Source organism: Mauremys mutica, chromosome 11 (genome assembly GCF_020497125.1).
Source record: "Mauremys mutica isolate MM-2020 ecotype Southern chromosome 11, ASM2049712v1, whole genome shotgun sequence".
NCBI classification, from domain to species: Eukaryota; Metazoa; Chordata; order Testudines; family Geoemydidae; genus Mauremys; species Mauremys mutica.
Window position 1 is genome coordinate 69504009 of NC_059082.1, and position 26801 is coordinate 69530809.

Below are 26801 nucleotides of genomic sequence, written 5' to 3' on the forward strand. Positions count from 1 at the left end.
AATCACTGCTGTTCTTTAAAGATATTTTGGTAAGGCTGCTATACCTAAATTTAGATTACCAGCTGTGTTTTGGTTTGCACATTGCGCTGTCCCTCTGCTCTGCCTGTCTGCTTCCTTCTTATGAATAGGCAGGATATTGAAATACGCAAGCATCTTGTTCACTGGATTCCTGCATATTTCAATACTCTCCCTGATCTCAAGAATGAGGCAAGTAGTCAGAGTAGAAGACTGATGCTCTGTTTTCACACGTGCCATTGTTGCCTTACTCAAACTCTTGCTATTGCAAAGACACACAGATCCTCACATTTATTGTTGGTGTATCACCTGGTGGTGAGTTTGGAATTTCATATACTTTGTGCTGAATCCCTCAGTTTGGGAAGCTGTTTTTTTTTTCTCCCCCTTCCATATTTAAAAAAAAAAAAGTTACAAAAAGTGGACCAGCTTCAGGCCTACTGCCATAGAACCTCAGAGTTACGAACAGCTTGGTAATGGAGGTTATTCAGAAGTCTGCAATGCTTGTAACTCTGAACAAAGCGTTATGGTTGTTCTTTCAAAAGTTTACAACTGAACATTGACTTAATACAGCTTTGAAACTTTACTATGTAGAAGAAAAATGCTGCTTTTAACTGTCTTAATTTAAATGAAACAAGCACAGAAAGTTTTTTTTAACTTATTCTCTTTTTTAAAACTTTCCCTTTATTGTTTATGTTTAACATGGTACTGTACAGTATTTGAGTTTTTTGTTTCTTAAACAACAAAAGGAACTCCAGGATACAAAGGCAAGTAGTGTATGCAAGCAATTGAATGGAAAAAATGTTAGTAAGGAAAATATTTCAATGTTAGTTTCCAAAGGGGTATTTTTTAGTGACAGTGAGTAAAACGCATTTTTAAATTGTGAAAATCCCTTGACAGTGCCCTTTTTAAGACAACTGTCTGAGCCTTTCATATGCATAGCCTCCTACATTTGGATATTTTTAGTGCACTGGAGTCTAGATTCCCCCTCCCCCCCAAAAAAAAACCAGAATTCTCTCTCTGTTTAAAGTATTTATTGAAATCAGTTAACATTTTACTTTTTGTAAATTCCTTTTTTACAAAACTTGTATTTCCTCTCACACTCAATTTACCTGAAATGTATTTATGAAGGGAAACCAATCTGGATGAGATATTTGTCAAGTATGTTTATTTTTAACAGGTTTCTTTGGATACAGGAATTTTGCAGCCTTTACATACAAAACAATTATACTCCGCTTCTACTGAATGTTCCATTGCCCCAAAAATATCTTCCTTACCCACGCTCGCACCGCTTCCAGCAGCACCTAATCCAAAAACATGTAAGTAATGGTCTGAAAGAATATATTTAGTTGATAAGGAACAGAAAGGATGTAAAGAAGGTCTTGTGAGTACATGCAACCTGTGCATGGTACAGAGGATAAGGTCTCTTGATACAGTACATCAAGGTGGGACAGAGCTATATATGGCTAATATTACTGACCATAGACAAAGACCTGAAAAAGAATGTCTGGATTTATATGAAAGGGGTCCTCCTGGGACAAAAAATAATTTAGCATGTACACTGCCTTCCATACCACTTTGTATGTTCTAGCAAGTTTCTGCACAGAAGATCTGAAATAAGACATGCTCCACAGTATGTTGGGCTATCCTAACAAGCTATCCTACCTTGGAGAGAGTGCACATACTACCATATTAGGGTACACCATGCTGTGATTATTTAAAAGTATAAATTAAGAATTTCCACATGTTTTTTTTTATTTGAGATTCTCATGACTGGTCCCCAGTACTTCAAACACATACCCCACTTTGGGCCTAGGTGTCCTTGCAGAGTCATATTGATATACTCTGCAGGCATTAGAAATCTATAACAGTGCATTTGTTTGTAGGATTAAGGGCTTAATGTATAGTTGTACAAATCTATTGAGGACAATTTTCCAACCCTGAATAGTGACTTTTTACTCAGCTGTTTATATGACAACTAGGGCTGTCGCGCAGTTAATTGCACTGTTAAACAATAATAGAATACCATTTATTTAAATAGTTTTGGATATTTTCTACATTTTCAAATATTGGTTTCAGTTACAACACAGACTACAAAGTGTATAGTGCTCACTTTATATTTTTGATTACAAATATTGGCACTGTAAAAAACAAGTGATAGTATTTTTCAGTTCACCTCATACAAGTACTGTAGTGCAATCTCTTTATCATGAAAGTTGAACTTACAAATGTAGAATTATATACAAAAAATAACTGCATTCAAAAACAAAACCTTGTAAAACTTTAGAGCCTACAAGTCCACTCAGTCCTACTTCTTGTTCATCTGAGCGATTGGCTGAACAAGTTTGTTTACATTTGCAGGAGATAACGCTGCCCGCTTCTTGTTTACAATATCACCTGAAAGTGAGAACAGGCATTCTCTCGGTATTGTTGTAGCCGGCATTGCAAGATATTTATGTGCCAGATGCACTAAAGATTCATATGTCCCTTCATGCTTCAATCATCATTCCAGAGGACATGAGTCCATGCTGATAACGGGTTCTGCTCGATAACCAAAGCAATCCAAAGCAATGCAGACTGACGTATTTTCATTTTCATCATTTGAGTCAGATGCCACCAGCAGAAGATTGATTTTCTTTTTTGGTGGTTCAGGTTCTGTAGTTTCCACATCAGAGTGTTGTTCTTTTAAGACGTCTAAAAGCATGCTCAGGCTACACCTCAACCTTCTCAGGTTTTTGGACAGCACTTCAGATTCTTAAACTTTGGGTCGAGTGATGCAGCTGTCTTTAGAAATCTCACATTGGCACCTTCTTTGTGTTTTGCCAAATCTGCTGTGAAAGTGTTCTTAAAACAAACATGCTGTGTCATCATCCGAGACTGCTATAACATGAAATGTATGGCAGAATGCGGGTAAAACAGAACAATAGACATACAGTTCTCACCCAATGAGTTTAGTCACAAATTTAATTAATACATTTTTTTAACGAGCATCATCAGCATGGAAGCGTGGCCGAAGCATGAAGAGACATACGAATGTTTAGCACATCCGGCACGTAAATACTTGGCACTTTTGTAGCCCGCATTGCAATGAGAACGCCTGTTCTCACTTTCAGGTGACATTGTAAATAAGAAGCAGGCAGCAGTATCTCCCGTAAATGTAAACAAACTTGTTTGTCTTAGAGATTGGCTGAACAAGAAATAGAACTGAGTGGCTTTGTAGGCTCTGAAGTTTTACATTTAGTTTTTGAGTACAGTTACGTAACAAAAAACTCTACATTTGTAAGTTGCACTTTCACCATAAAGAGATTGCACTACAGTACTTGTATGAGGTGAACTGAAAAATACTATTTTTTTATCATTTTTACAGTGCAAATATTTGTAAGAAAAAAATAACACTATAAAGTGAGCACTCTCTACTTTGTATACTGTGTTGTATTTGAAATTAATATATTTGAAAATTTAGAAAAATATAAAAAAAATTAATAAATTTCAATTGGCATTCTGTTGTTAAACAGCGCAGTTAAAACTGCAATTAATCGTGATTAATGTTTTTGAGTTAACTGCGATTAATTGACAGCTCTAATTACAACAGAAGAAAGGCAAGTATTTTTCCCTTCTAATCTTAAGGTCAAATTAGTTTCAGTAAGATAACTATATAGTTGAGTCTGAAAATTCCTTTCAGAATACAGTCCTTTGCCCATCAATTTCTTTTCCATCTGAGTTCAGACTCTGAATCTTTCTTATTCCATTTTTATTAGTCTGGTTTCAACTTTCTGAAATTCACATAGAACCTGTAACAATGTTTTTCTTTAGATGTTCTGCACTTTAGCCTTTATATTATCTTTCAACCCATCACCTTTCTTCACCTCCTTTTCTATGTTTCTTCTCTTTCTTCTGTTCATCGTTTTCCATTGCTGGCAGTGAGAAGCAGTAATATCATAGGCTTTTATATAGGGTGCCCTTCCAATTAGGAACATTTTCAAGCGGTGTCTGAACTGGATTAAGGATGTGAAGCAATGAACAAAGCCTTTGCTCCAGATATACATTGCCAGGAGACCACCCTTTTAATAATTAATCTGTATTTGCCACATTGAGACAGGAATATTTACTGCAACAGCAGCTGAGAATCTTGACTGAGGACAGCACTTCAGCTGGTTAGGGCACCTCTAGGGTGACCAGATGTCCCGATTTTAGAGGGACAGTCCCGATTTTTGAGTCTTTTTCTTATATAGGTGTCTATTACCCCTCCACCCCCGCCCCAATTTTTCACATTTGCTATCTGGTCACCCTACCTCCCCCACCCCCAAAAAAAGTTCTGTGCTGATTTCTGAATCCCTCTGATCTGATGACTATTACAAATTGTTCCACATCTGATGTAAATTTATTTTATAATGTACAGTGCTCCATAATATTTCTTCTTAAGTTCTTTAGTACAAACAATTTTGAATCTTGAAAAGAGTTCACTTTTCTGAGTGACTTCGGTGTCTAGATTACGATTTTCAAAGACGCAAAAGAGTTAAATGCCCAAATCTCATTGAAACTCAGTGTCATTTGGACACACAAAGCCTTAGGCACATTAAAAATTCTAGCCTTTGGAATGTATTTGGTTCCATTTTCAAGATGGGCATATGAGGTACCCAATTTGTGTCTAGTTTGTCCATAAAATATGCAGCCAATTAAGACTATTAACACCACCATGGCTAAACAAACAGGACACACTTAAATTATTAAAATAATTATTACTATCAAACATGGCATGGGATAAGAGTAAAACTTGTTTAGTTGTTATGTAGTTAATCAGGATTTTTTTTGTGTGAAATTAGTTACATACATTGTACTGAAATGCTTCTTAGAAATGGCTTTCTTGTTTGATTTAATTTATCTACCTTTGAGATCATAAAAGTCAGAAGAAAAAGTGGATCATATTCTGCTCTTGGCTAAACCAGTGTAAATCTGGAGTAACTCCAATGAAGGTGATGGAATTACAGTGGCATAAACCCAGAGTAATCCAGGGCAGAAATTCACTTGATTAAAACAAATGTCTGTGCATTTACATAAACTGGACCATGTAATTTGAAAGGTAATCATGTTGTAATTTTGGTCTTTTGAGTTAATTTTTTTTTCACCTTAAAGATTGAAGCTTGTATTTTCAAAAGTACCTGTCATGGGCCTAACTCTGTGCTTATTGAAGTTAATGGGATCTTTACCATTGACTTCACTGAGAGCAGAGTTAGATCAACACTGCGTGCTTTTGAAAATTTCACTCTTAAAATTTTCCCCTATATTTAAACATGCATATACTTTCTGTTTCAAGGAGCACAACCATGAATTGGCTTTAAGTGTTATATCTACCAAGCTGGAAATCAAAGTCCAAATCCCATTTCAGTCTCTCTCTTCTAAGGCCACAGGACTGGCAATCTAGGTGAGAAGCAAAACATCAGATCACCTAGCAGTTCTGATTGCTGACAGATCAGGAGCCACACATTGATCGAGCTCTGATGACAATTTTGTTTGTTTCTGTTGTTCCTGGAAGGGTTTATTCATGATGGCAAAGCCTGTGGAAAAGGAGATCTGGCCCTTCTCCTGATGCCTAGGAGTTGAATTTTGTGACTGACTAATGTTACTCCAGTTTCTAAGGGAAAGCAAAGCAATAATGGGTGTATATCCTTCACGGGGAGGGGAGGAGAAAGCACTCAGTTTGAAACTTATTCAAGTTGATGTATTCTTTGTGACTTAAGAAGAATGAAATCTGTGACTATCTAAATTGAAAGAATCTGTGTTTTAGAACAAGATGAGATGATACCAATTAAAATTAAGGCAATTTGATTTATTTCAGATTAATGTTCCTCTTTCTCCAGACTAAATTCAATCTGTTAATGAAAACAAATATTGTTTTGTCCAGGTTCTCCTCGAGAATATTTGGAATATTACATATTTCCAATACTTCTGCCGGGAATGGCTGAACTTCTGCATCAAGCAAAGAAGGAAAAGTGTTTTGAGGTCAGTTCTTAGTTTTCAAGATGCTTTTTCAGGATTCTAAAGGTTTTTTTAATCCACTATCTACATTTTATTATTTTGTCTTTTACAAACTGACTATAATAAAATAATGTATTGTATGTCATTTTTAAACTGAGTTAGTTTTGAGTAGTGTACTTCATAAACCCAATCAATGTGACAAGCCCTACATTATGCCTTTTCACATAAAACCCTTTCTGAAATTTCCCATTGATAGCCCAGCTAGCTATCAAGCTTCAGGGGGAGGGGTCACCTTTCTAATTAACAACAAGGGGCACTCAGCTGAAGAAAGAGAGAAGATTATAGACCAGAGCAGCTGCAGATAAGGAATTTACTTATGAAAATTCAAGACACTGCTTGATCATTGTAACTGTTGGAATATTGTCTTGATGATTTTCTTTTTTTTTTGGTATGTTGGCTTGCTTCAGTTTTCACTAAGACTTCACAAGGTTTGAGTGTAGTTCTAAAATCATTAGTTTTTAATAAGTGAGCAGGTTTATATCACCTGCGATTGACACTGTTGATGGAAATGGAAAGACGTTTTGTGAAAAAATGCTACTTATGTACACTGTACAATTAAAGTATCTGGTTTCTCTTATAAAGACTGGGTGTTGTGGCAAGATTTATTTGCCACATATACAGTTTTATAAATGCTTCCATACATTTTTGTAAAATTGTTGTTCTTAATTCAAGTCAATTTAGTTACAGCAATCCAAATTCTGCCTTTAGTTACACTCTAAAAGTAATATTTGCTATTTTTTTCTGTCTGATTAATTGTTAATGTGCCTTTCATCAAACTTTTTCTCCCTTATGTATAACTAATTTGTCTGATTTATTCACACAACTTCAAAGGTGGCAAAATCATATAAAAATACATTAAGATTTTCTGTTGAAAGATGCAAACCAAATGTGTTAAATCCGTGTTTCTCAACTGGGGATTACGAGCTGGGTTAAGCGGGGGATGGGCAGCAAGCGGGGCCAGTGTTAGGGGGTAGGAAGCAGGGCAATTGCCTGCAGCCCCATACCACACAGGGCCCACAGCCCCAAGCAGGGCTGAAGCCCAAGCCCGGTGGAGCTGAGGGTAAGGGATCACATTTTTTTCTAGTGGGGGCAGGGGTCATGATATTTTAAGTCCCAGAGGGGGTTGCCAGCACAAAAAGGCTGGGAAACACTGTTTTAAATTAATAATCTGGAAACAAACCAGGGGAGTGTTAAATATTCAGACCCTAGATAGCAAAGCATGCAGTTCAGACTGTTTTGCTATCCAAGCTACTGACACAGACTTTGTATTAAATATATATACGTGCCAGATAACAGACCCAGTGGAACAGCTTTAAAAATGTTTGGCATGCAATTACATATGTAGAATTAACCATTGACATATGCGCACTTTTGATACAGCCAAAAATACATTACACTTACCACACTTGGCTGCTCCTCCCAAATTTGTCTTCCATGTTCAGATCTTGTTCTTCTGTGTAAATAGCTTGCTTCAGTTTTCACTAAAAGACTTCACAAGGTTTGAGTGTAGTTCTAAAATCATTAGTTTTTAATAAGTGAGCAGGTTTATATCACCTGCGATTGACACTGTTGATGGAAATGGAAAGATGTTTTACTGCATGTCAAAATACTTTGTGAGCACTATACATTCGTGCCACGACATTTATAGTGTCTAGTTTAGAAATTTATTGATATATACAGTATTCATCACATCCTATACAAGACCAATATTGAGGTCTTTTAATGAAAGGAAATTGAGAGCAGACCACCTCATAATATGAAAGAATTAAATATTTTTAGGACAGTTGAGCAGTTAATGTTCACAGTTGCATAGGGTAGGTTTGGGATTTTGGTGGGGGGTGTTGTGGCTTGGTTTTTTAGTTGAGATATGTTGGAAAGATTCAGTGTTGAATGGTCCTCCAATCCATATTTCTACTAATGATATGGTATTTTAGTAGGAGGGCAGTAGATTGTAACAGAAAATGTAGGAATACTGGCAGTTTTAAAATCCACTGATGCTTTTTCTTAACAATTTATACTACTCTATTAAAATGTGATTAAATAAGTTTTAAAGACATTGTTAATGTAACAGTAAGAGCAAATAGAAGTCACTTAAAGGTTATGATAAGCACTGAGAGAACCCCACACTGTAACAAAGATATAGTTATTATGAGGTATGTAATAATGAGCCCCCTTGAATCAATAATAAATTAATCCCAATGATTAAATATGTGGGTTTTAGTAACAAGCATAATAAAGTATCCATGTACGTAAAGTTGGTTTATGTTTTGTATAGGAATGTTTACAAGAAAGTAACAAAAAATACAAATACAAACTGTAAGCTATATTTGTCAGTAGTGCACCTTTTTACTTTCTATACTAGGAGTTGTTTTGGTTTTTTTGTTTTGCTTTTTCTCATAAAAATTAGCATACTATCCAAGATAAACTAGGTCATTTTGGTTGTAAAAGGGAGTAATGTCATGTTGGTGGGGAGGGAAAGTTAGGAAAGCATGGGTGTGTCATATGAGAGTTGTCCTCTGGGACATCATTTTTTGCTTTTTTGGAATAGTGTTAGCAAAACAATAGCTCTTGGTAACCATATGCATGAATAGTAGTGTTACTTTCCATTGCTGACCAAGTGCTTAATACTTGGACAGTCTATTTTCATATCTAACTTGAATGCATGAATTCTAACTGAACCTTGCCTATTTCAGTTAGCATTCACATAGCCAAAGCATTATTCTTTGTTAATTACAAGCAAAGTCTACTGCGTAACTTGCATAAAAATGTTTTAAATTATAACTAGAACCCCTTTCTAATATTCAGAGAGCTATGCAATCGTTTTCTTGAAACAAATTCAGTACCTTACTTCTGCTTTACCTTTATTACATAGATCCTCTTGTGGATTTTTATACATTTGTGGTACTGTGATTTAAATATAACATGCACAAGTTGAATGAAATTATTCTTGATATAACAATTGAGGACCAAATTTTCAGCATTTTACAAATGTGCCTGGAAAAATGTGCAGCTACAACTATTTACATATGTAAATTGACAGTCTTGCTTATAGTAATTTACTTTGCATACACAATGAGGTCTTGTGTGTGACCATACATGAGGCCCACTGAAAATGTGGTCACAAATCACACGTTATCACAATGTACTGTAGGTGTCTGGCTATGCTGGAAAAAGAACAGGGATCTACTGGATGTGGTTTGATTAGGCTGAAACTTTATTCCTAAAAGTCTGGGGATACTCAGCAGATAAAATTGTAAAGGACAATTCATTTACATATACCCCAGGGACTGCTGTGAGCCCTCCTGCTTTCCCATCCTGGTCCCCAGCCAACGCACTTCTGGGACCTCACTATTCCCCAAATGAGGATTAAGGAGGATTACAAAGGGGTGGGGATTGACTCTCTGCTGTATTAGTCATAAGAGCCCTAAACCCACCCTGTTTCCTCTTCTTTAAATAATACTTCTAAATCTTTTTCCACATCCATTTTATTTGATCACCGTATCCATTCCCTATGGAGTACCTGCACTGGTCAGCCGGTGCAAGGAGACACCAGCATTTAGCTTGGCTGTCTTCCCCACCCCCGCATACCTAGATGGGTTCCCAGACATCTGATGCTCTCTTTAACATTGACCAAAAATGTATCAGCTCCCAGGTCAGACAGGTGGACCCCATTCTGCCTGAATAACTCTGGTGCCCTGTTTGCTACGTCCAGATGAAAAATTAGCAGCTACCTATGAATTTAGCCACCTCCCTGTTTACGTATCTCCTAACCTTCTCGACCCATGGGAGCTTCATGTCTGACCACATAATTTTTACTCCTGGAAAAAGTTCCAGGATCTGCCCAAGTCTCTCTTAGCTCTGACCGTTACATCTACCATTATACACATTCCCAAACCATTTCCCCCCCAAGATGAAGCACAATCATATCTGATGCCTGCTCCCGTGCCATCATGGTGTACAGCAGGGGCATCAGCTGGTCCCATACCATGTCCTCATGCCATGCCAGCTCAGGACTGCTTCACCCCCAAGGACCAGCTATGAATCTCCAGGCAACCTGGAAGCCCACCTATGTGTCCAGTAAACAATACTGTGCCACAGATCCACGTGGTCTGCTGGCCCATCTGCAAGTGCAAACAAAAAGGAAAATTAACATTGATTCCTTGCCACCAGTGAGGGTCTCGTGTACATATAGTATGCTTCAGAATGCCAACGCTGAATTATCCCATTCCCCAAAACAAGCTGGGCTGCTGCTGTTGCTGCCCCAATCCTGGCTGTGTGGGAACCAAATTCACATGCTGGAAACCGCAGCCTCATCAGTCCCTGTCTTAAAACTGTAACAAACTGATATGCTGTGAGGGAACTCTCATCACTGTGAATAAAGAGAGACCTATCCCTCCCTGGTCTTATTGCCATGTATGCCCTCACAGCACCCACAGGGCAGATCCCAGGCTTGTCCCCTTTCTGGAAAATAATGAATTCTCTCTGATCTCCTTGATCCATCTTTGACCTCCTCAAGGTTAATATCACCTCTCCGAATGTCTATCCATCAATTCCAAACCCCTTCCAGAAGTATCCCTGCAGGACACAGATCCAAAAAAACCCCAAAACACTACCAGGAATGCAGTGCTGAACAAGGCCACCTCTTGTCCACAACAACATATGGAATCTAGGATCCACACCACATCCCTGAACGTATTAACAGTGATTGGACAACATGGATCCTTCCAAGGGATGGTGCTTCGAGACCACCCTGCTAGAAATCTCTGAACTAAAAACCCGCTACAAGGATCTGTGTCACCACTGAGCCTACTGACAAACATAAAGACCAATAGGCGAGTGGAGATGGTTCATGATTGCAATTGCCAGGTTGCTAACAACACGATGTACTGCAGCACCAGGTCTTCTGTAAATGGTCATATAGTTGGCAGCCCTCCAACTCCTGAAATTGCACAAAATCATTACAGTGTCTCTCATAGCTCCAAAATGTTCACGGAGCCACCGATCTCTGTGCTACACTGAAAGCCATCAAACTCCAAGGTTCCACCGTGCAGTCTGTTGTCAAGGGTCAAGGAGGATGAGGACGGAGTGCTGGTTCTCAGCTTTGGTTAAGACGCGGTCATTAGAGAGTTTGGCAAGAGTGGTTTGGCTGGAGTGCGAGGGGTGAAGGCAGCACTGGAGAGAGTCTACGATAGAACTGAAGAACTCCAGACAGATTATAAAATGTTCGTTCCATTAGCTTAGAGATAGCAGGGAGATGGGGTAGTAGCTGGAGGAGCAAGTGGGGTAAAGGATGATATATTTTTTTAAACGGGAGAGACTAAAGCATGCTTGTATTGTAAGGAGAAAGAGCCAGAGGATAGTGAGAGGTGAAGGAGAAGGGTAAAGGAAGGATGAGGATTGGTTTGAGATAGATCAGGAGATGGGATGGAAGGGGATCACTGGGGCAAGTGGGGGCATTAGAGCAAAGTAAGTGAGAAACTTCTGCATCCGTGACGAGGGAGAAGGAGGAGAGAGTTGTAGGAGGGGAAGAGGATAGAGAAGGTCATGTTGTATTTTGTCAATTTTCTCTCGAAAGAAATTGGCAAGATCCAGTGCAGAGAGAGAAGTGGAAACAGGAGCTTAAAATTTTAAAATAGTCTGTTGAACTATAAAGTCCAAATAAATAATATGAAATTCAACAACATAAGTATTAAGAATAACCAACTGCTGGGTGTATTCTCGGACTTCAAGCTGATATGAATATAAAAATAGGTTGCAAAAACCTACATTTTTAAATTAGAGATGAAAGAGACCATTGTGTCACCCAGCGTCTCCCCTTGCTGAAGCAGGATTTTTCCCTATGGTCTGTTTTCTCGTGCTTTGTCCACTTTGCTTTCTGTTGTTGCCAGTGTAGGGACTTTTTCACCTCTTCTCACTTGAGAATTGAGTAATGCATTCATTTCTCCGAATAAAAATGTAACAAAGTTTAAACATTTTTATTACCATTATTCTGACATTCCTTTCAGGTTGTATACAAATAGCCACAGAAAAGGGAGGTTGCAGCTGGACCTCTGACAAAATACATTACATTAAAAAAGTACAGTATATACGGGAAAGTGAATGGAATTGTGGTCACGATGAATTCATCTAGACATTAACAATATTTTTGTACTTAACACACAATGTATAAGATAAAGAATGGAAAATGATTCCTGTGTATAAATAGTTTATAAACACATCAGCAGGTTAACAATACACAATGTGCAGACATTTCCTGTGTTTGTCCTGATCAGTGCAGCATAGGAGGAGTGTGCCAAGAGCAGGTCAATTTATGTCACTTTTTTCCTTCTAAAGGCAGGCTGCTGTTCAATCACCAATTTCACTGATTAACACTGATAACAGCTGCATAGTGCAGTGGTTTTCAAACTTTTTTTCTGGGGACCCAGTTGAAGAAAGTTGTTGATGCCCGCGACCCAACGGAGCTGGGGATGAGGGGTTTGGGGTGTGGGAGGGGCTCAGGGCTGGGGCAAAGGGTTGGCGTGCGAGAGTGAGGGCTGCAGGTTGGGGCCAGGAATGAGGAGTTCAGGGTGTGACGGGGGGGCTCTGGGCTGGGCAGGGGTGTGGGAAGGGGTCAGGGCTCTGGACTAGGGGTGCAGGCTCTGTGGTGGGGCCAGGGATGAGGGGTTTGGGGAGCAGGAAGGGGTTCTGGGTTTGGAGTGGGCTCAGGGCTGGGGCAGGGGGTTGGGGTACAGGAGGGGGTCAGAGTTCTGGGCTGGGGATGAGGGGTTTGGGGTGCAGGAGGGGCTCCAGGTTTTGGGGGTTCTCAGGGCTGGGTATAGGAGGGGCTCCAGGTTTGGGGGGGTTTCAGGGCTGGGGCAGAGGGTGGAGGTGCAGGAGGGGGTCTGGGCTGGGGCTGGGGTTGAGGGGTTTGGGGTGCAGGAAGGGGTTCCAGTTTGGGGAGGCTCAGGGTTCGGGATTGGGGCACTGTGTTGAGGTGCGGACTTGCTTCCGTCTGCTCCTGGTCATCAGTGCAGCTGGGGTGCACCATGGACTGTGCTGCACCCCGGAAGCGGCCAGCAGCAGATCTGGCTCCTAGGTGAAGGTACGCAAACGGCTCTGCACGACTCTTGCCCGCAACGCAGGCACCATCCCCCCAGTTCCCATTGGTCGGTTGATGGCCAATGGGAGTGCGGAGCCAGTGTTCGGGGTGGGGGCAGCATGCAGAGCTCCGTGCCCCCCCCCCAACCTAGAAGCCGGACCCACTGCTGGCCGCTTCCAGGGCACAGCGCAGTGTCGGAACAGGTAGGCACTGGCCTGCCTTAGCTGGGCAGCACCACCAACCGGACTTTTAATATCCCGGTCGGCGGTGCTGACCAGAGCAAGGTGACCCAGTGCCTTACATGCCGCGACCCAGTACTGGTATAACTCCACTAACTTTAACAGAGATACACCAATGATGAATTTGGCTGATTGTTTTCAATGGTGACTGCACCACTGTTTTGATTAGTTACTCTTATATTATTCATTGCAGAGGAAAGAGTAAATTACTTAAAACAGAGTGAACGCTAGATAATTAGTACCTTCCTGTCAAAGAAATATAGATTTTACTTCCTAAAACAATTCACTGTCTGATGGGTCCATTAAACTGTGGCTAGTGTAATACTATGACTTAGAAAAAACATCGTATAAAGAGATCGAGCCAAAGTCTGCCAGTTAGTTTTAGGTGTAATCAAGGTAAGGACTTGACCCTCTACATAAGATGCTAATTCTCGATAACCTAACAGAACGCGCTCCTGTGAAGGAGATGGCCTTTTAGAGCTCAGAACTACAGAGTTTTCTGATGTTCTAGGAACCGCATCTGGTATTGTCAGGACAAGCCCAGGAAAGCTCCTCTGGGAGACTTCTTTGTTTCTGCACATCCAGATGCTGGAATGGAAATTAGCTGTACATGAACCCTGAGAATTTTGCTGTGAAGCAGCTCTGGCCTGATAATCTTTTACCATTATGTCTTCCCCCCACACACACCAGTTTTCTAAAATATTGTTCAAACTTTCCTCTCTCCCAGGGCCATATCTGTGTGTCAGCATATATGCTTTTTATGCTGTGATTCCTGTGTCAGGTAAAGACCCTGGCATGGGCCACATCAGACCTTCCTACGGGAGGGGAAGACTTACCAGGAAAACATATGTGGAATTTCCAAGGTATCATCCCTTTCACTTGTGGCTCTAGCTTTTAACCTCAGATCTGTGGCCGCTTAGCCATATGGATGCCCTGAGTCTTTCACTTTGGAAAACTAGCCCTTCACTGCTGCTCCTGATCCCCTCTCCTCCCATTGGAACATTCCACTGGTCCCCAGTTCATGTCTGTGCACTAATCCCCTACCCTCTAGGAGAAGCATATGATGTACAACAGCTTTTTCTCCATCTGCCCACACCCTCTAACACCTGTGGCAGCTCAGCTGCATCATATTCATGCCAAGGAAGGGAATCCATGGATTTGGGATAAAGGGATAATATGGCAAGTAGGCTCCACTCTTTCAACTACAAAATCTTCAGATACATATCTGTTGTATTTTCCCAGGCAGAAGGCAGAAGCACCTTCCTTTGGTTCACTTAAAACTAGACTTGAAAAAGCAACAAACACTCTGGGAGACTCCTGGCTCTACATCCCTGGATTGGGAGGATTCTGAAAGAACACTTTCTCCTTCTTGCTGAGAGGCCTTTCTTTGGTTAGGGTTACGGTGGAGCTTAGCTGGAGATTCTCTTTTTTAGCAGGCATGCTCAATAGCTTTTCCAAGGTGGGGAAGGCCGTCTGCCTAGTTCCCTTTGAATGGAGGTAAGCCCTTTCCTTCTTGATTGTGTATGGATTCTTAGTGTGGGTTATGTACACATCATAGATTTCTCCTACTCCCTTCTCCCAAAGACTCCAAGCCCCTGAGTGCACCAAGCAAAAGCTACACCTTCCACCTCCCCCCAACACACACACATCCCTTTGCAGGACAGAAATGGCATAATGTGGCACCACCCCTGTTCTGTTGCATCTTGAAAGACTTAAGGTAGCAAGGACAGATACCACTTCATGCGCCAGGCATATAGGAATTTCAGAGGGACAGGGTCTGTGACCAGTGTGAAGTGGTTCCCTAAGTCATAGCGGAGGGCCTCAATCAGCTTGACAGCTAAACGCTCCTCCTTAGTTGAAGAGTAGACTTTACCTCAAGGAAACCACGTTCTACTTTGATAGGGCACTGAGTGCCTCTGTTCCTCAGGCCTTGTCTACACTACAAGACTATTTCGAATCAACTTAGTTCGAATTTGTGGATTCGACCTTATGAAGTCGAATTTGTGTATCCATACTAAATACACTAATTCGAATTTCTGAGTCCACATTCACGGGGCCAGCGTCGACTTTGGAAGTGGTGCACTGTGGGAAGCTATCCCACAGTTCCCGCAGTCCCCGCTGCCCATTGGAATGCTGGGTAGAGCCCCCAATGCCTGCTGGGGGGGAGAAATGTGTCGAGGGTGGTTTTGGGTAAGTGTCGTCATTGAACCGTCAATCACAACCTCCCTCCCTCCCTCCTTGAAAGCGCCATCGGGCAATCTGTTCGTGCACTTTTCTGGTCAGTGACAGCGCGGACGCCACAGCACTGCAAGCATGGAGCCCGCTGCGATCATCGCCGTTTTCTCCTCCTCACACTTTATCGTCCACCTCTTCCACAGTCAGCTGATGAGAAATCGGGCTACTTTTCAATGGTGCTGCAAGCACTGGGGGACCATAGGGGACGTTTTGCAAACATCAACGTCGGGTGGCCGGGCAAGGTTCATGATGCGTGTGTTTTCAGGAACTGTGGGCTGCTCAGATGCCTGCAGGAAGGTAGTTTCTTCCTGGACCACGAAATAACTGTTGTGGATGAGCAGATTCCTAAAGTCATCCTCGGGGACCCAGCCTGCCCGCTAATGCACTTGCTCATGAAAGCCCTATACAGGCGCCTGGGACAGCGACAAGGAACTCTTAAAATACCAGCGAGCAGCGTGACCTGTGACTGTTCAGTTTCTTTACAGAGAAGCTGAACCTGCCCCTGTTTCTTTACCCACTGACTGTTGACTCTCCTCTTCGCTTAAATACCCCGTTCTCCCCGTTTCCCCCACTTCCAAGACACGTGTAAAAATAAAATACATGTCACACTGTTACTGAGGAGAGGTTTCTTTATTCATGACTTTTCGTTAAAGGGTTGAAACTGGAACGCAGACTGTAGTGGGTAGGGTGTGCGCTGATGTAAAGACCGCCTCTAAAATCAAGGAATGACAGGCTCCTGCTCCTACAGCGGTCCGCATTGCCGGACTGCTTGTTTCAATGGAGCCTGCCATCCCTCCTTTTTGGGATTCTGTGTGCGGGGGGCTATGTGGCCTTGTGGCGGAGGAGGACGGATACAGATTCCTCTGCTGCGTGACTCAGCGGTCCAGGACAAGGACCGCTGTATAAGATCTGTAACCGCCCTCCCCCGCTAAAAAGTCACATCCCCACCGCCCACACAGAACCTGGAAACCACCTCCCATACCGACCACGGTGCCTACTGACTGCACTGTGTGTGTGACCCGCTGCTGATCCGGCCCCCGTGTCTGTACCCTGGGAAAGGTGCCTGTCCTATGCAATTAGCAACGCACTTCCCCACGCACCCCATTCAAACACAGTCTTCAGTGAAAAAACATGACGGAAACAGTACTTAACAGCAAAGTATTTTTATTACTTAAGTACACAGTTATGGGATGGGACTGGGATTGGGACTTGTTTGAGTCCGGAAGGGAAGGACTTATGCAAACGTAGGGTATGAGAGCTTTTGGTTACTTGAGCACTCTGCTGGGGTGCAGTGACAGTATTCACGGCCCAGGGCGGGCATCCTCCTGGTTATTTAGGGTGAGGGGGGTATGTGACTTTGTGGCGGGGGAGGGCGGTTGCAGAGATACTGCCGGGGGCTCTGTCCTGCAGCGGTCCTGCAGAACATACACAAGTCGCCGGAGCGTGTCCGTTTGCTCCCTCACTAGTACAAGCATTGCTTGAGTCGCCTGCTTGTGTTCCTCACGCCACCTCTCCTCCCATTCGCTGTGTGAGCGCTGGTACAGAGAGACTTTCTCCCTCCACTGCCTCTGCTGGTCCGCCTCGGCTAGGTAGCAGCCCACACATTCATCGAAAATCGTGTCCCTTGTCTTTTTCTTTCGCCGCCTAATCTTCGCCAGCCTCTGCGAGGGGGATGCTGTGGAAGGTCTGGAGACAGTGGAAGCTGTGAGATGGGAAACAGTTAGTGAATTCCTTGCAAAGATACTTTTTTGCGAACAATTAACTGAGTCTAGGCTGTCTCTGTGAATTTTTTGTTGAGACCCCTGTGCCTGCTGTTGCACAAATCATTTGCGCGGTGGATTCTGGGTAAATGTCGCCAGTCATTCCTTCCTCCGGGAAAGCAACGGCAGACAATCATTTCGAGCACGTTTTCCATGAAATGCCCTGGCACACGCCATAGCGTGGCAACAATGGACCCTATTTTGCCTTTTGTGTATGTCACCGTATGTGTACTAGATGCCGCTGACAGAGGCGGACCAGCAGCGCTACACAGCAGCATGCTTTTGCTTTTGCATGACAGCAGCGATGGTTACCAGGCATACTGCACCGTCTACCATACCATGAACTGGTAAGAAGACGGTAATAAGATGGTCATGGTTACCTGTCCTTTTGCACTGCGCCATTTGGTGCTGTCATAAGTGCCCCTGGCCGATCAGCCAGGGGCGCAAAAGCAAAATTTGGGAATGACTCCCCGAGTCAATCCCTCCTTTTTGGGTATCTAAAAATAGAATCAGTCCTGCCTAGAATATGGGCAACTGTACTAGAGAACCACTGTATCATAGAACCAGAGAGCACAGCTGCTCTCTGGCCAATCATGCATAAATTTTGAGCTGAATGCTATTCACAGGGTGTGCTCCTGAAACAACCCCAGCTGTTCATTCCGTTCTTCCCCCAGCCTTCCTGGGTTCCAATACCATTGTCCCCCCACTTGTGTGATGAAGTAATATAGAATGCATGAATAAGACACAGGTAGTCGTTTGTGAGAAATGAGTGGAAGGAAGCCTCCAGCTGCAATGATACTCCAGAGATGACATTAAGGGGTGTGGAGGAGGGAGCCACTCATCCCTCTGCTAGTCCAGGGGCAATTGAATCTTTTCTTTACAATGAAGGGTGGGGGCTGATGGAGCTCAGCCCCCTGTTGCAATGATGAGGACGGTTACCAGCCATACTGCACCATCTACCATGAAAAATTAGGACCAGGCGACCTTGATCGACCTGTCCCAAGCAAGTTGGTATGGTTACCAGTCCTTTTGCACTGCCCCATGTGCCAATAGGCTGATGATGAGGACGGGTAGCAGTCCTATTGTACCATCAGCCACCCATGGCGGGGTGGGAGGAAGGATGTTGTTGTTGAGTGCTGCAGCAGCGCGTCTATCTGCAGCATTCAGTACAGATACGGTGACATGTAAAAGAGTCAACAGAGGATTGTTTTCCCTTTAACTTCTGGGGGTCGGGGGGGGTGCGTAAATTGCCGAGCTATGCCCCGACCCACCGCGGACACTGTGTTTGACCCTAGAAGCATTTGGAGATCAGCCAAGAATGCAAATGCTTTTCGGAGACAGCAGGAACTGTGGGATACCTTGCGTCCTCGTTCCCCCCTCCCTCCATGAGCGTCCATTTGATTCTTTGGCTTTCCGTTACGCTCGTCACGCAGCTGCGTGCTGAGTCTGTGCTATGCCGTCTGTCCGGAGATTTTTTAAAAATACTTTGGACCAGGCGTAACATTACAGTAATTCCCCTACTTAGATGCAGGAGTCTCCGAGCGAGATAACCGTGAGGACGGGCACTGAAGGAGATAGAGAGCGCATGCTGCGTGAAATCTAGCACGAACCACGGACCTATGCAGCCGTGCTCTGGGAGGCAGTGCTCCCTGAATACCGCATGAAAGCCTCGCGCGGAAAAGTGTGCTATCACGGAGCACCCAATAAGGCAGCTCTCCCCAGGAACCTCCTGCTGATGCTTATCGATTAACGGCAGGAGAGCTTCGTGGAGATCTCCCAGGAGGATTTCTGTTCTATCACCATATATACAGAGACCTCCTTTTCACACACTTCAGATTCCTGTTATATTAAGAATAAAAGTTAACATGGTTAAAGCACTTACCGACTGCTCCTACCCCTGATTCAGGATCTGGGTTCATGGCCGGGGAGGGTTGGTAGGGGATCTCCGTGACGGTGATGAAGAGATCCTGGCTGTCGGGGACACCAGCATTGTAAGCGCTGTCGCCTGCCTCGTCCTACACAAACCCTTCCTCATCTTCCCCGTCCGTGAACATCGTCGAGGAACTGTCCGTCGACACTGTCCCATCATCAGAGTCCATGGTCACTGGTGGGGCAGTGGTGGCAGGCTCCGTAGCATCCGTTGGCCGCTTTGATTTTTTGGTAGGCTTGTCTGGGGTCCTTGATTTTCACGCGGCACTGCGTTGCATGACGGCTGTATCCTCTGTCTGTATCATGGCTTTGGAGACCTTCTCGTAGGTCTTTGCATTCCGTTTGTTGGAGCGCAGCTCCGAAAGCACAGACTACTCGCCCCCCACACCGATCAGATCGAAGAGTTCCCGGTCAGTCTACGCCAGGTCCCTCTTTCTATTCAGAGATTACATGAACTCCTCTGCTGGAGAGCTCTGCATTGCTGCCGGTGCTGCTGAGCTCGCCCCGATGTCCAACCACAAAATGAGATTCTAACTGTCCAGAAAGGAAAGGGAATTCAAATTTTCCCGGGTCGTTTCCTGTGTGGCTGGTCAGAGCATCGAAGCTCGGACTGCTGTCCAGAGCGTCAATAGAGTGGTGCACTGTGGGATAGCTCCCGGAGCTACTAAGTTCGATTTCCATCCACACCTAGCCTAATTCGAACTAGCCATGTCGAATTTAGCGTTACTCCACCTGTCGGGGTGGAGTACCAAATTCGAACTAAAGAGCCCTCTAGTTCGAATTAAATGGCTTCCTGGTGTGGACGGTTGAGCGGTTAGTTCGAATTAACGCTGCTAAATTCGAATTAAAGTCCTAGTGTAGACCAGGCCTCAGAGTCTTCTGAAGCTCCCCCTGGGTACTGCAGATCTTTACCACACCTAATGCAGGGCAGTGCCTAATTCCCCCCATCAGGCTCTAAGTCTGTGCTTTAAAAGCAAATATGACCCACCATCCATGAACATTCATTTATGCTTTAGACCACAGGTGCTCTGTTTTATAATTATTGTTTAGGGCCCCTGGAATCAATTATTCAGGTGAAAAACACAGTATCATTATAAATATAAAATCACCTCTATTTAAAGATGTTTGTATTCATTTTATTTTTCTAATTCATCAAATGTACCTATTACCACCTGTACGTTCATCGACATAAATTATAAGATTGCATAACTTGAAGCAATATACTAACACAATGCTAACTGGGGAAGGCAAAATGCCCCCTCCGCAAAAGAAAATGTAAAGCCCATCTCTAGCACCCCTTAGACAAAAATGAGGTCAGTTTTGAAGGTAAGCAAACTCAAGCTCTATCAGACCAACAGGGCCTCAAATTCCAGAACTGAGAACTGCCCAACTGAGAACACCCAGTCTGCAGACCTTGGATGTTCAGGTTTGTGAACTTTTAGAAAGAGCACCTCTGCTTCTCTCAGCTGTTAGGTTGGAGCATAGAGAGACAATCACTAGGAAAATGAGGATCCCAGTCAAAACCCAGGCTTTGAATTTCACTTGGAAACATACACTGGGCAGCACTGCGTAGTGTAAGTAAACCGCCACACTCTGCACAAGTCTTTAAGGCTAGCCCCAGGCAGAGAGCACTACAAAATCCTGTCTGTTGGTGACGTCACCATTTTTTTGCCAAGCAAAATTTAAAAATAGTGCTCTTGACAACTTCTGTTCCGTCTGAACCCAAGAGCACCCCAAGCCAGTGGAAAGGTGGACTAATTCAACAGGCAGCCTTCATAGGCAAAGTTCCTATTAGTCCTGGGATGGATTTCAAAAGCTGTCCTACACCACTGCTCCTATGAAGTTTACAAGGTGAGTTTAAGGGGGTACAAACTCAGCTCCCTCTGCCCTAAAAGATTTACAGTCCTGGCCCTTTAAAATTCTTCCTGTGCTGCCAAGGAATGTCTGGGGAAACCAGTCTGTCAATTTTCTGGTTCACAAGCAAAGAACAACTTAGATTGTAACCTCTTTGGAGCAGGGACTGTTTTTTTGTTCTGTGTTTGTACTGTGCCTAGCACAATAGGGACCTAGTCCATGACTAGCGTGGTAATGCTGATAATAACATTGCTGATTAGAGGAGGAAGTCATTAAATTAGCTGTCTGCAGCAATTTGCTCTTTTGAGGGCAGAGGAAGAGAAGGGGAGCTCACAGAAGGTGTCTTTTCAGGAATAGCTGCAAATGCATTAGGAACTGCAAGTGCGTTCGTCCTTTTTCGTATGTCTAGTCCATCTGTCTGCTGCTCCCAAGGCTTGGCACAGAATCCTGCCAATTAGTCCTGAATGCTGCTTGCTGCATTTGGCCCCGAATCATTAATTCTGCCCTACGTTCTCAGTTCCAGCTATGAAATCCTGGCACTAGTCCCCTAATGCTGGCTGCTGCTTGTAATCTTGATTCCTGAATCAAGATGCTGCTTCTACAGCGAGGTTCCTATTCCTGTCCAGTGGTGCTCTTAGGACGAAATTTCGGTACGTTTATAGACCATGGGAGTTTTGCGGTTGACTTCAACTAAATATTTATTTGATCCCTAGTCCTTAATCTTGCTTTGCTTCTGGTTCTGTGTCCTTCACCCTAGCCGTGTTTCACTTGATCTTTATCTCCAAACGTTGCTTTTGATCCTGTGCATTTAGTTTGGGAGGTTGCACCGCACATAGGGCTTTATCCTTGAATGTTAGTAATGTGCAGTGTATTTGTGAACCCGGACGTGCACGTGCTTTGCGAAGGTCACACAAAGTGTCCACCTCCCTCTCTGGTCCACCTAACATAATGCTTTTAGCTGAGCAATGGCACAATACTTTGACTGTTCTGTGCGCCCCTGGGTATGCACAACACGTCCACACTGGCCCCAAACAAAAGAACAACAACATTTCTTCCATTTTTTTCCTCTGCTTCAGAAGTGATTCAGTCTCTCAGCGTGCCCTTTACATATGAGGGTGCTTGCCCATTTTAACAGGAGCTCTGGTAGCACTTGCTAACTGTATGGAATGAAACTTCAAAACTAAATAGCGCTGTAAATACCATTAGAAACAAGGCATCTGCTGTGAAAAGAAAAGAAATGTTGTCATTATGCAGTTTATTTATGGTTAGCTCATTTAAATGATTTTCAGAGCATTTACTTAAGATGCCTGCTTTCATTTTCCCACAGTTATATTTTAGTGTTTTCATAATACCGTCTTTTAGAAAGCTACAATGTGTTGGAATTGAATAGTAAGGTATAATTGAAGAGAAAATAAACTTTCATTTTACTACTGTGTATGGCAACAACGGAACAGCTTGTTTATTAGTGTCAGCCAGCCAGTATCTTGAGTAGAAAAGTGGCATGTGAATTGCATAATATTTGATTGCATTAAACATACAAAAGCAAAAGTTTCAATTATGTATCCTTTTTATAAGAACAGAAGTCACCTTTGTGCCTGCATATCGGTTTTGGTATGATCTTTAATGTTGCCAAAATTATCCTGGCCTAAAAACATTTTTAATGGAGTCACCCAGGTCCCTGGATTTCAGATTATATTAATAGTTGTTTTTGCTAATGCTAAATTGAATGTCTAAATATATACATTTTTGCTTGGTTTGGGGTTTTTTGAACATTATTACAAAAGTTAAAAGGGTAACTTCCAGTAATGTCAACCCCAAGTATTCAAAAGTCGTACATAAATCAGACCCCCAGAAATCATAAGATTGGCTGAAAAATTGAGTTTTTCAAACTCAGAAAAATGTTGAGTTCTTTTTATTTACCTTCTGTTTTATTTTTAAGCACTTAAGGCTCAGCATTTTCAAGCTTTTCCCCTCCCCAAACCATAAGGGCTAGAAACTTATTTACTTGTTAAATGAAAGTTGAGATTCTCACATGATCACTTGTCTCCAGGAGTTGGGGCTTCTAAGAAAAACACCAACTATTGCGAGACTCTCAAAAAACCCCATGAAAGTTGGCAACTCCTATTTCAATGATACTTTACCTGGGGGACTGAAGATATAGGACCAGAGTGTCCCTGGCCATAGTGCTGTTGCTTCTCATCCACAGACAAGGCCTTGCTAGAGACAATCACAGTCTCTATGCTCCTTCTGTTTTCCTATGGATGCACAAATTTGCCCAAAGTGGGGTATGGGCCTGCTCCCCTTCACACCTGCCTGCCAACTGAATTGGTCAGGTGCACTGGGCAAGCAGCCTGCATGATTTAAGCACAATGACTCCTTCAGCTCCATTGGATTGATGCAGGTTCACACTATCTCCTACATACAGCTGTGGTTCAATGCTAGTATCTTGTCCATAATAGGGTCCATTTTAAAAAAAGAGAGACTGGAGTCTTGTGTATCTACTGGTAAGGTTTTGTATGGAAAATATTATGTTTTCTATACACAACAGCCAACATTACTTTACAGATTAGATTACTTTTATTTTAGATTAAAGAAAATAACAACAAAGCATGGACTAGATCATGGGATATTCTGGATGCCCTCAACTTCTACTGATTTCAATGGGACTTGAGGGTGCGCAATATATTGCAGGAACAGGCTCATGTGGCTGAATGCTGCCATCAGATATATAGATGCAGCTTCCTGTGTCCTCTGTGGAGCTGTGCTTGATTATACTGGTGCTGAACTTGGCCTCTTAATTTTAAGAACAAGGCCATGAATTCTGCTAGGCACACTTGCCAGCTAGGTTCTTGGGACATAGCACATTCTGCTTACCATCCTTCCTGTCCTCCCTTGCATCAACAATGTCAGATTCCAGTGAGCACATTGGAGTTCATAATACACCTCTACCTCGATATAACGCTGTCCTCGGGAGCCAAAAAATCTTATCGCGTTATAGGTGAAACCGCATTATATCGAACTTGATTTGATCTGCCAGAGTGTGCGGCCCCACCCTCCAGAGTGCTGCTTTACCATGTTATATCCGAATTCGTGTTATATCGGGTGGCGTTATACAGGGATAGAGGTGTATACATATTTTGTCTCCTGTTATAAGTGAATGGTAGAGCATTTTGTTCCAGAATTGGGTAGTGTGTTTCTGAATCTGTTCTTCGTGTGTGTTGCAATCATTTGAACACTTTGATGTGCCATGTTAATCAAAAGTGAGAAAGTATTTATATCAAAGTGAAATTCTATGATGATGATGAAAAAAGGCAGTCATAAGTAGGTTAAGGAGAAATTATAAGAATGAGATTACACCTTTGAATTCAATGTACAGTAATATACAGCAGTTTCCTACATCAAATCCATTAATTGCTTCAATCAAAGAGACCACCATTTGGAAGGAATGATATTGGGAAGGAATTTGTTATAATTACAGTGCAACAAGCATCAAGATCCTAGTGTAAATGTCAAAATGGACAAATTTCCTTTAAAGTAACTCCTCACTTAAAGTCGTCCCGGTTAATGTTGTTTCGTTGCTACGTTGCTGATCAATTAGGGAACATGCTCATTTAAAGTTGTGCAATGCTCCCTTCTAACGTCGTTTGGCAGCCGCCTGCATTGTCTACTGCTTGCAGGAAGAGTAGCCCGTTGCAGCTAGTTGGTGGGGCTTGGAACCAAGGTGGACCGGCAGCCCCCCTATCAACTCCCCACTCCTCTAAGTTCCCTGTGCAGCAGCTGCCTGCAGTTCAGCTGTCCCTCCCCCCATTGCCATGTGCTGCTCCTGCCCTCTGCCTCGGAGCTGCTCCCCGAGACTCCTGCTTGCTGTGCGGGGAGTGGGGGAGGAGGAGGGAAGGAAGAGGAGAGCTAATTACAGGGTATCCCCTCCTCCCTGCTCCTGCACCCCGCTTACCCCATCTTCCATAGAGCAGGGGGGACACACCAGGGCTCACGATGGAGGGAGCTTGCAGCAGCTGCGGTCTCAGCAAGCTGATCTAATTAACAAGGCAGTGTACTTAAAGGGGAAATGTGCATATCTCTCTCTCACACATACTGTGTGTGTCTCTGTCTGTGATGTCTCCCCTCCCTCCATTCCTGCTGCCTTGTAGAGTGTGAGAGTTAACACTTGAGGGCTCAGCCAATTGCTAGTTCATCATTTAGCAGTAAGGGAAATATCCCACTCTCTGACTCCTCCATCTCAACCAAGCTTCGCAATCATCATCACTGTGTACCAGTATTAAATTGTTTGTTTAAAACTTATACTCTGTGTGTGTGTGTGTGTGTGTGTGTGTATAAAATATAGTCTTTTGTCTGGTGAAAAAAATTTCCCTGGAACCTAACCCCCTCATTTACATTAATTCTTATGGGAAAATTGGATTCGCTTAACATTGTTTCGCTTAAAGTCGCATTTTTCAGGAACGTAACTACAACATTAAGTGAGGAGTTAGTGTACTCATATTTAGACTTGGCTTGAAAAGTGGTTCCACAAATGAAATTTCTACAGCTTTGGCTAAACCACAGATGCTTGGCAGTTGCAAAATTAAAATAGACACAATAATGTACTGTATATTTTATTCAACAATGGCAATCAAGTTAGCTGCAGTTCCTCAGCACTAGTTAAAACATATGACCAGTCCAAAGGTAATAAATAATTTGAAACTATCTTCTGTCTTTAGAGAAAAAGGACCAAATTTATCGCCTGTGATTTTCTGACTGAGTGGTTATACAAGTAAGTTAATTCTGTTTCTGTATATTAACTTTGTCTAATGATTCAGCAAAATAAATTTACAAATAGAATAACAACAATTGAGATGAATGTTGTTGTTTTCTCATTAACTGTATTTAAAAAAAAAATGTGGTCTAATTATCAGCCAGAATCCAAAGAGGAAAGACGAGCCATTCACAGAATTCTTCTCCATCCCTTTTGTGAAGGACTGGCTAAAGGACCAGTAAGTATTATGCAATATTCAAATATCAGAGGGGTAGCCGTGTTAGTCTGGTTCTGTAGAAGCAGCAAAGAATCCTGTGGCACCTTATAGACTAACAGACGTTTTGCAGCATGAGCTTTCGTGGGTGAATACCCACTTCTTCGGATGCAAGTATTCTTTTTTTCCCCCTCATCTTCCCCCTCCCGCAAATAGAGCTTAAATGTGTTAAAATTGTCCCCTTTGGAGTGTCCTTCACTGTTCTCGCATAACAAAGGGTCTTTGTGGTGCTTGTTAATTTGGTAGTTATAAGATATTTTGTGCCAGGATCATATGCACAGAAAGTGTTGTGGGAATGCTAAATGTTTCATTATTCTGAAGTGCAGGGAATTTCAAATTGCCTGATGGTATTATTAAAATCCTTTTACTAATGAACAAATAACCCTGGTTTTAAATACTGCTTGCTAATGCAATGATTAGGAACCTCTTTGAGGTTTAGAAATTTGTTCCTCCAGACTGTGACCTGCTTGTTTAAAAATCCCTGTAGTAATACTTGGCAGGGAGATGCATTTCTTCTGCATATTATTCATGATTTTGTATCTAAGAGATGACACTTTCTGTTTCTAGAGTAAAGTGTGAATTGTCTCCCTCTACAGCTTTCCCCATTGCTCGTCCAATACAGGGCTATATCATA

General features: G+C 42.7%; 1 protein-coding gene across 7 annotated transcripts in view; it reads left to right on the forward strand.

Moving 5' to 3' along the window:
- IQCK (IQ motif containing K) overlaps positions 1 to 26801 on the forward strand; it is a 103355-nt gene that overhangs the window by 2974 nt on the left and 73580 nt on the right. For 6 of the 7 annotated variants that reach the window (XM_044979463.1, XM_044979467.1, XM_044979465.1 and 3 more), the window contains exons 3-6: positions 1193 to 1331; positions 5915 to 6012; positions 25859 to 25911; positions 26054 to 26131. In XM_044979463.1, the coding sequence (XP_044835398.1) occupies positions 1193 to 1331; positions 5915 to 6012; positions 25859 to 25911; positions 26054 to 26131 (368 nt within the window). The remainder of the gene's footprint in view (positions 1 to 1192; positions 1332 to 5914; positions 6013 to 25858; positions 25912 to 26053; positions 26132 to 26801) is intronic. The other variant, XM_044979468.1, reaches the window with a different exon arrangement.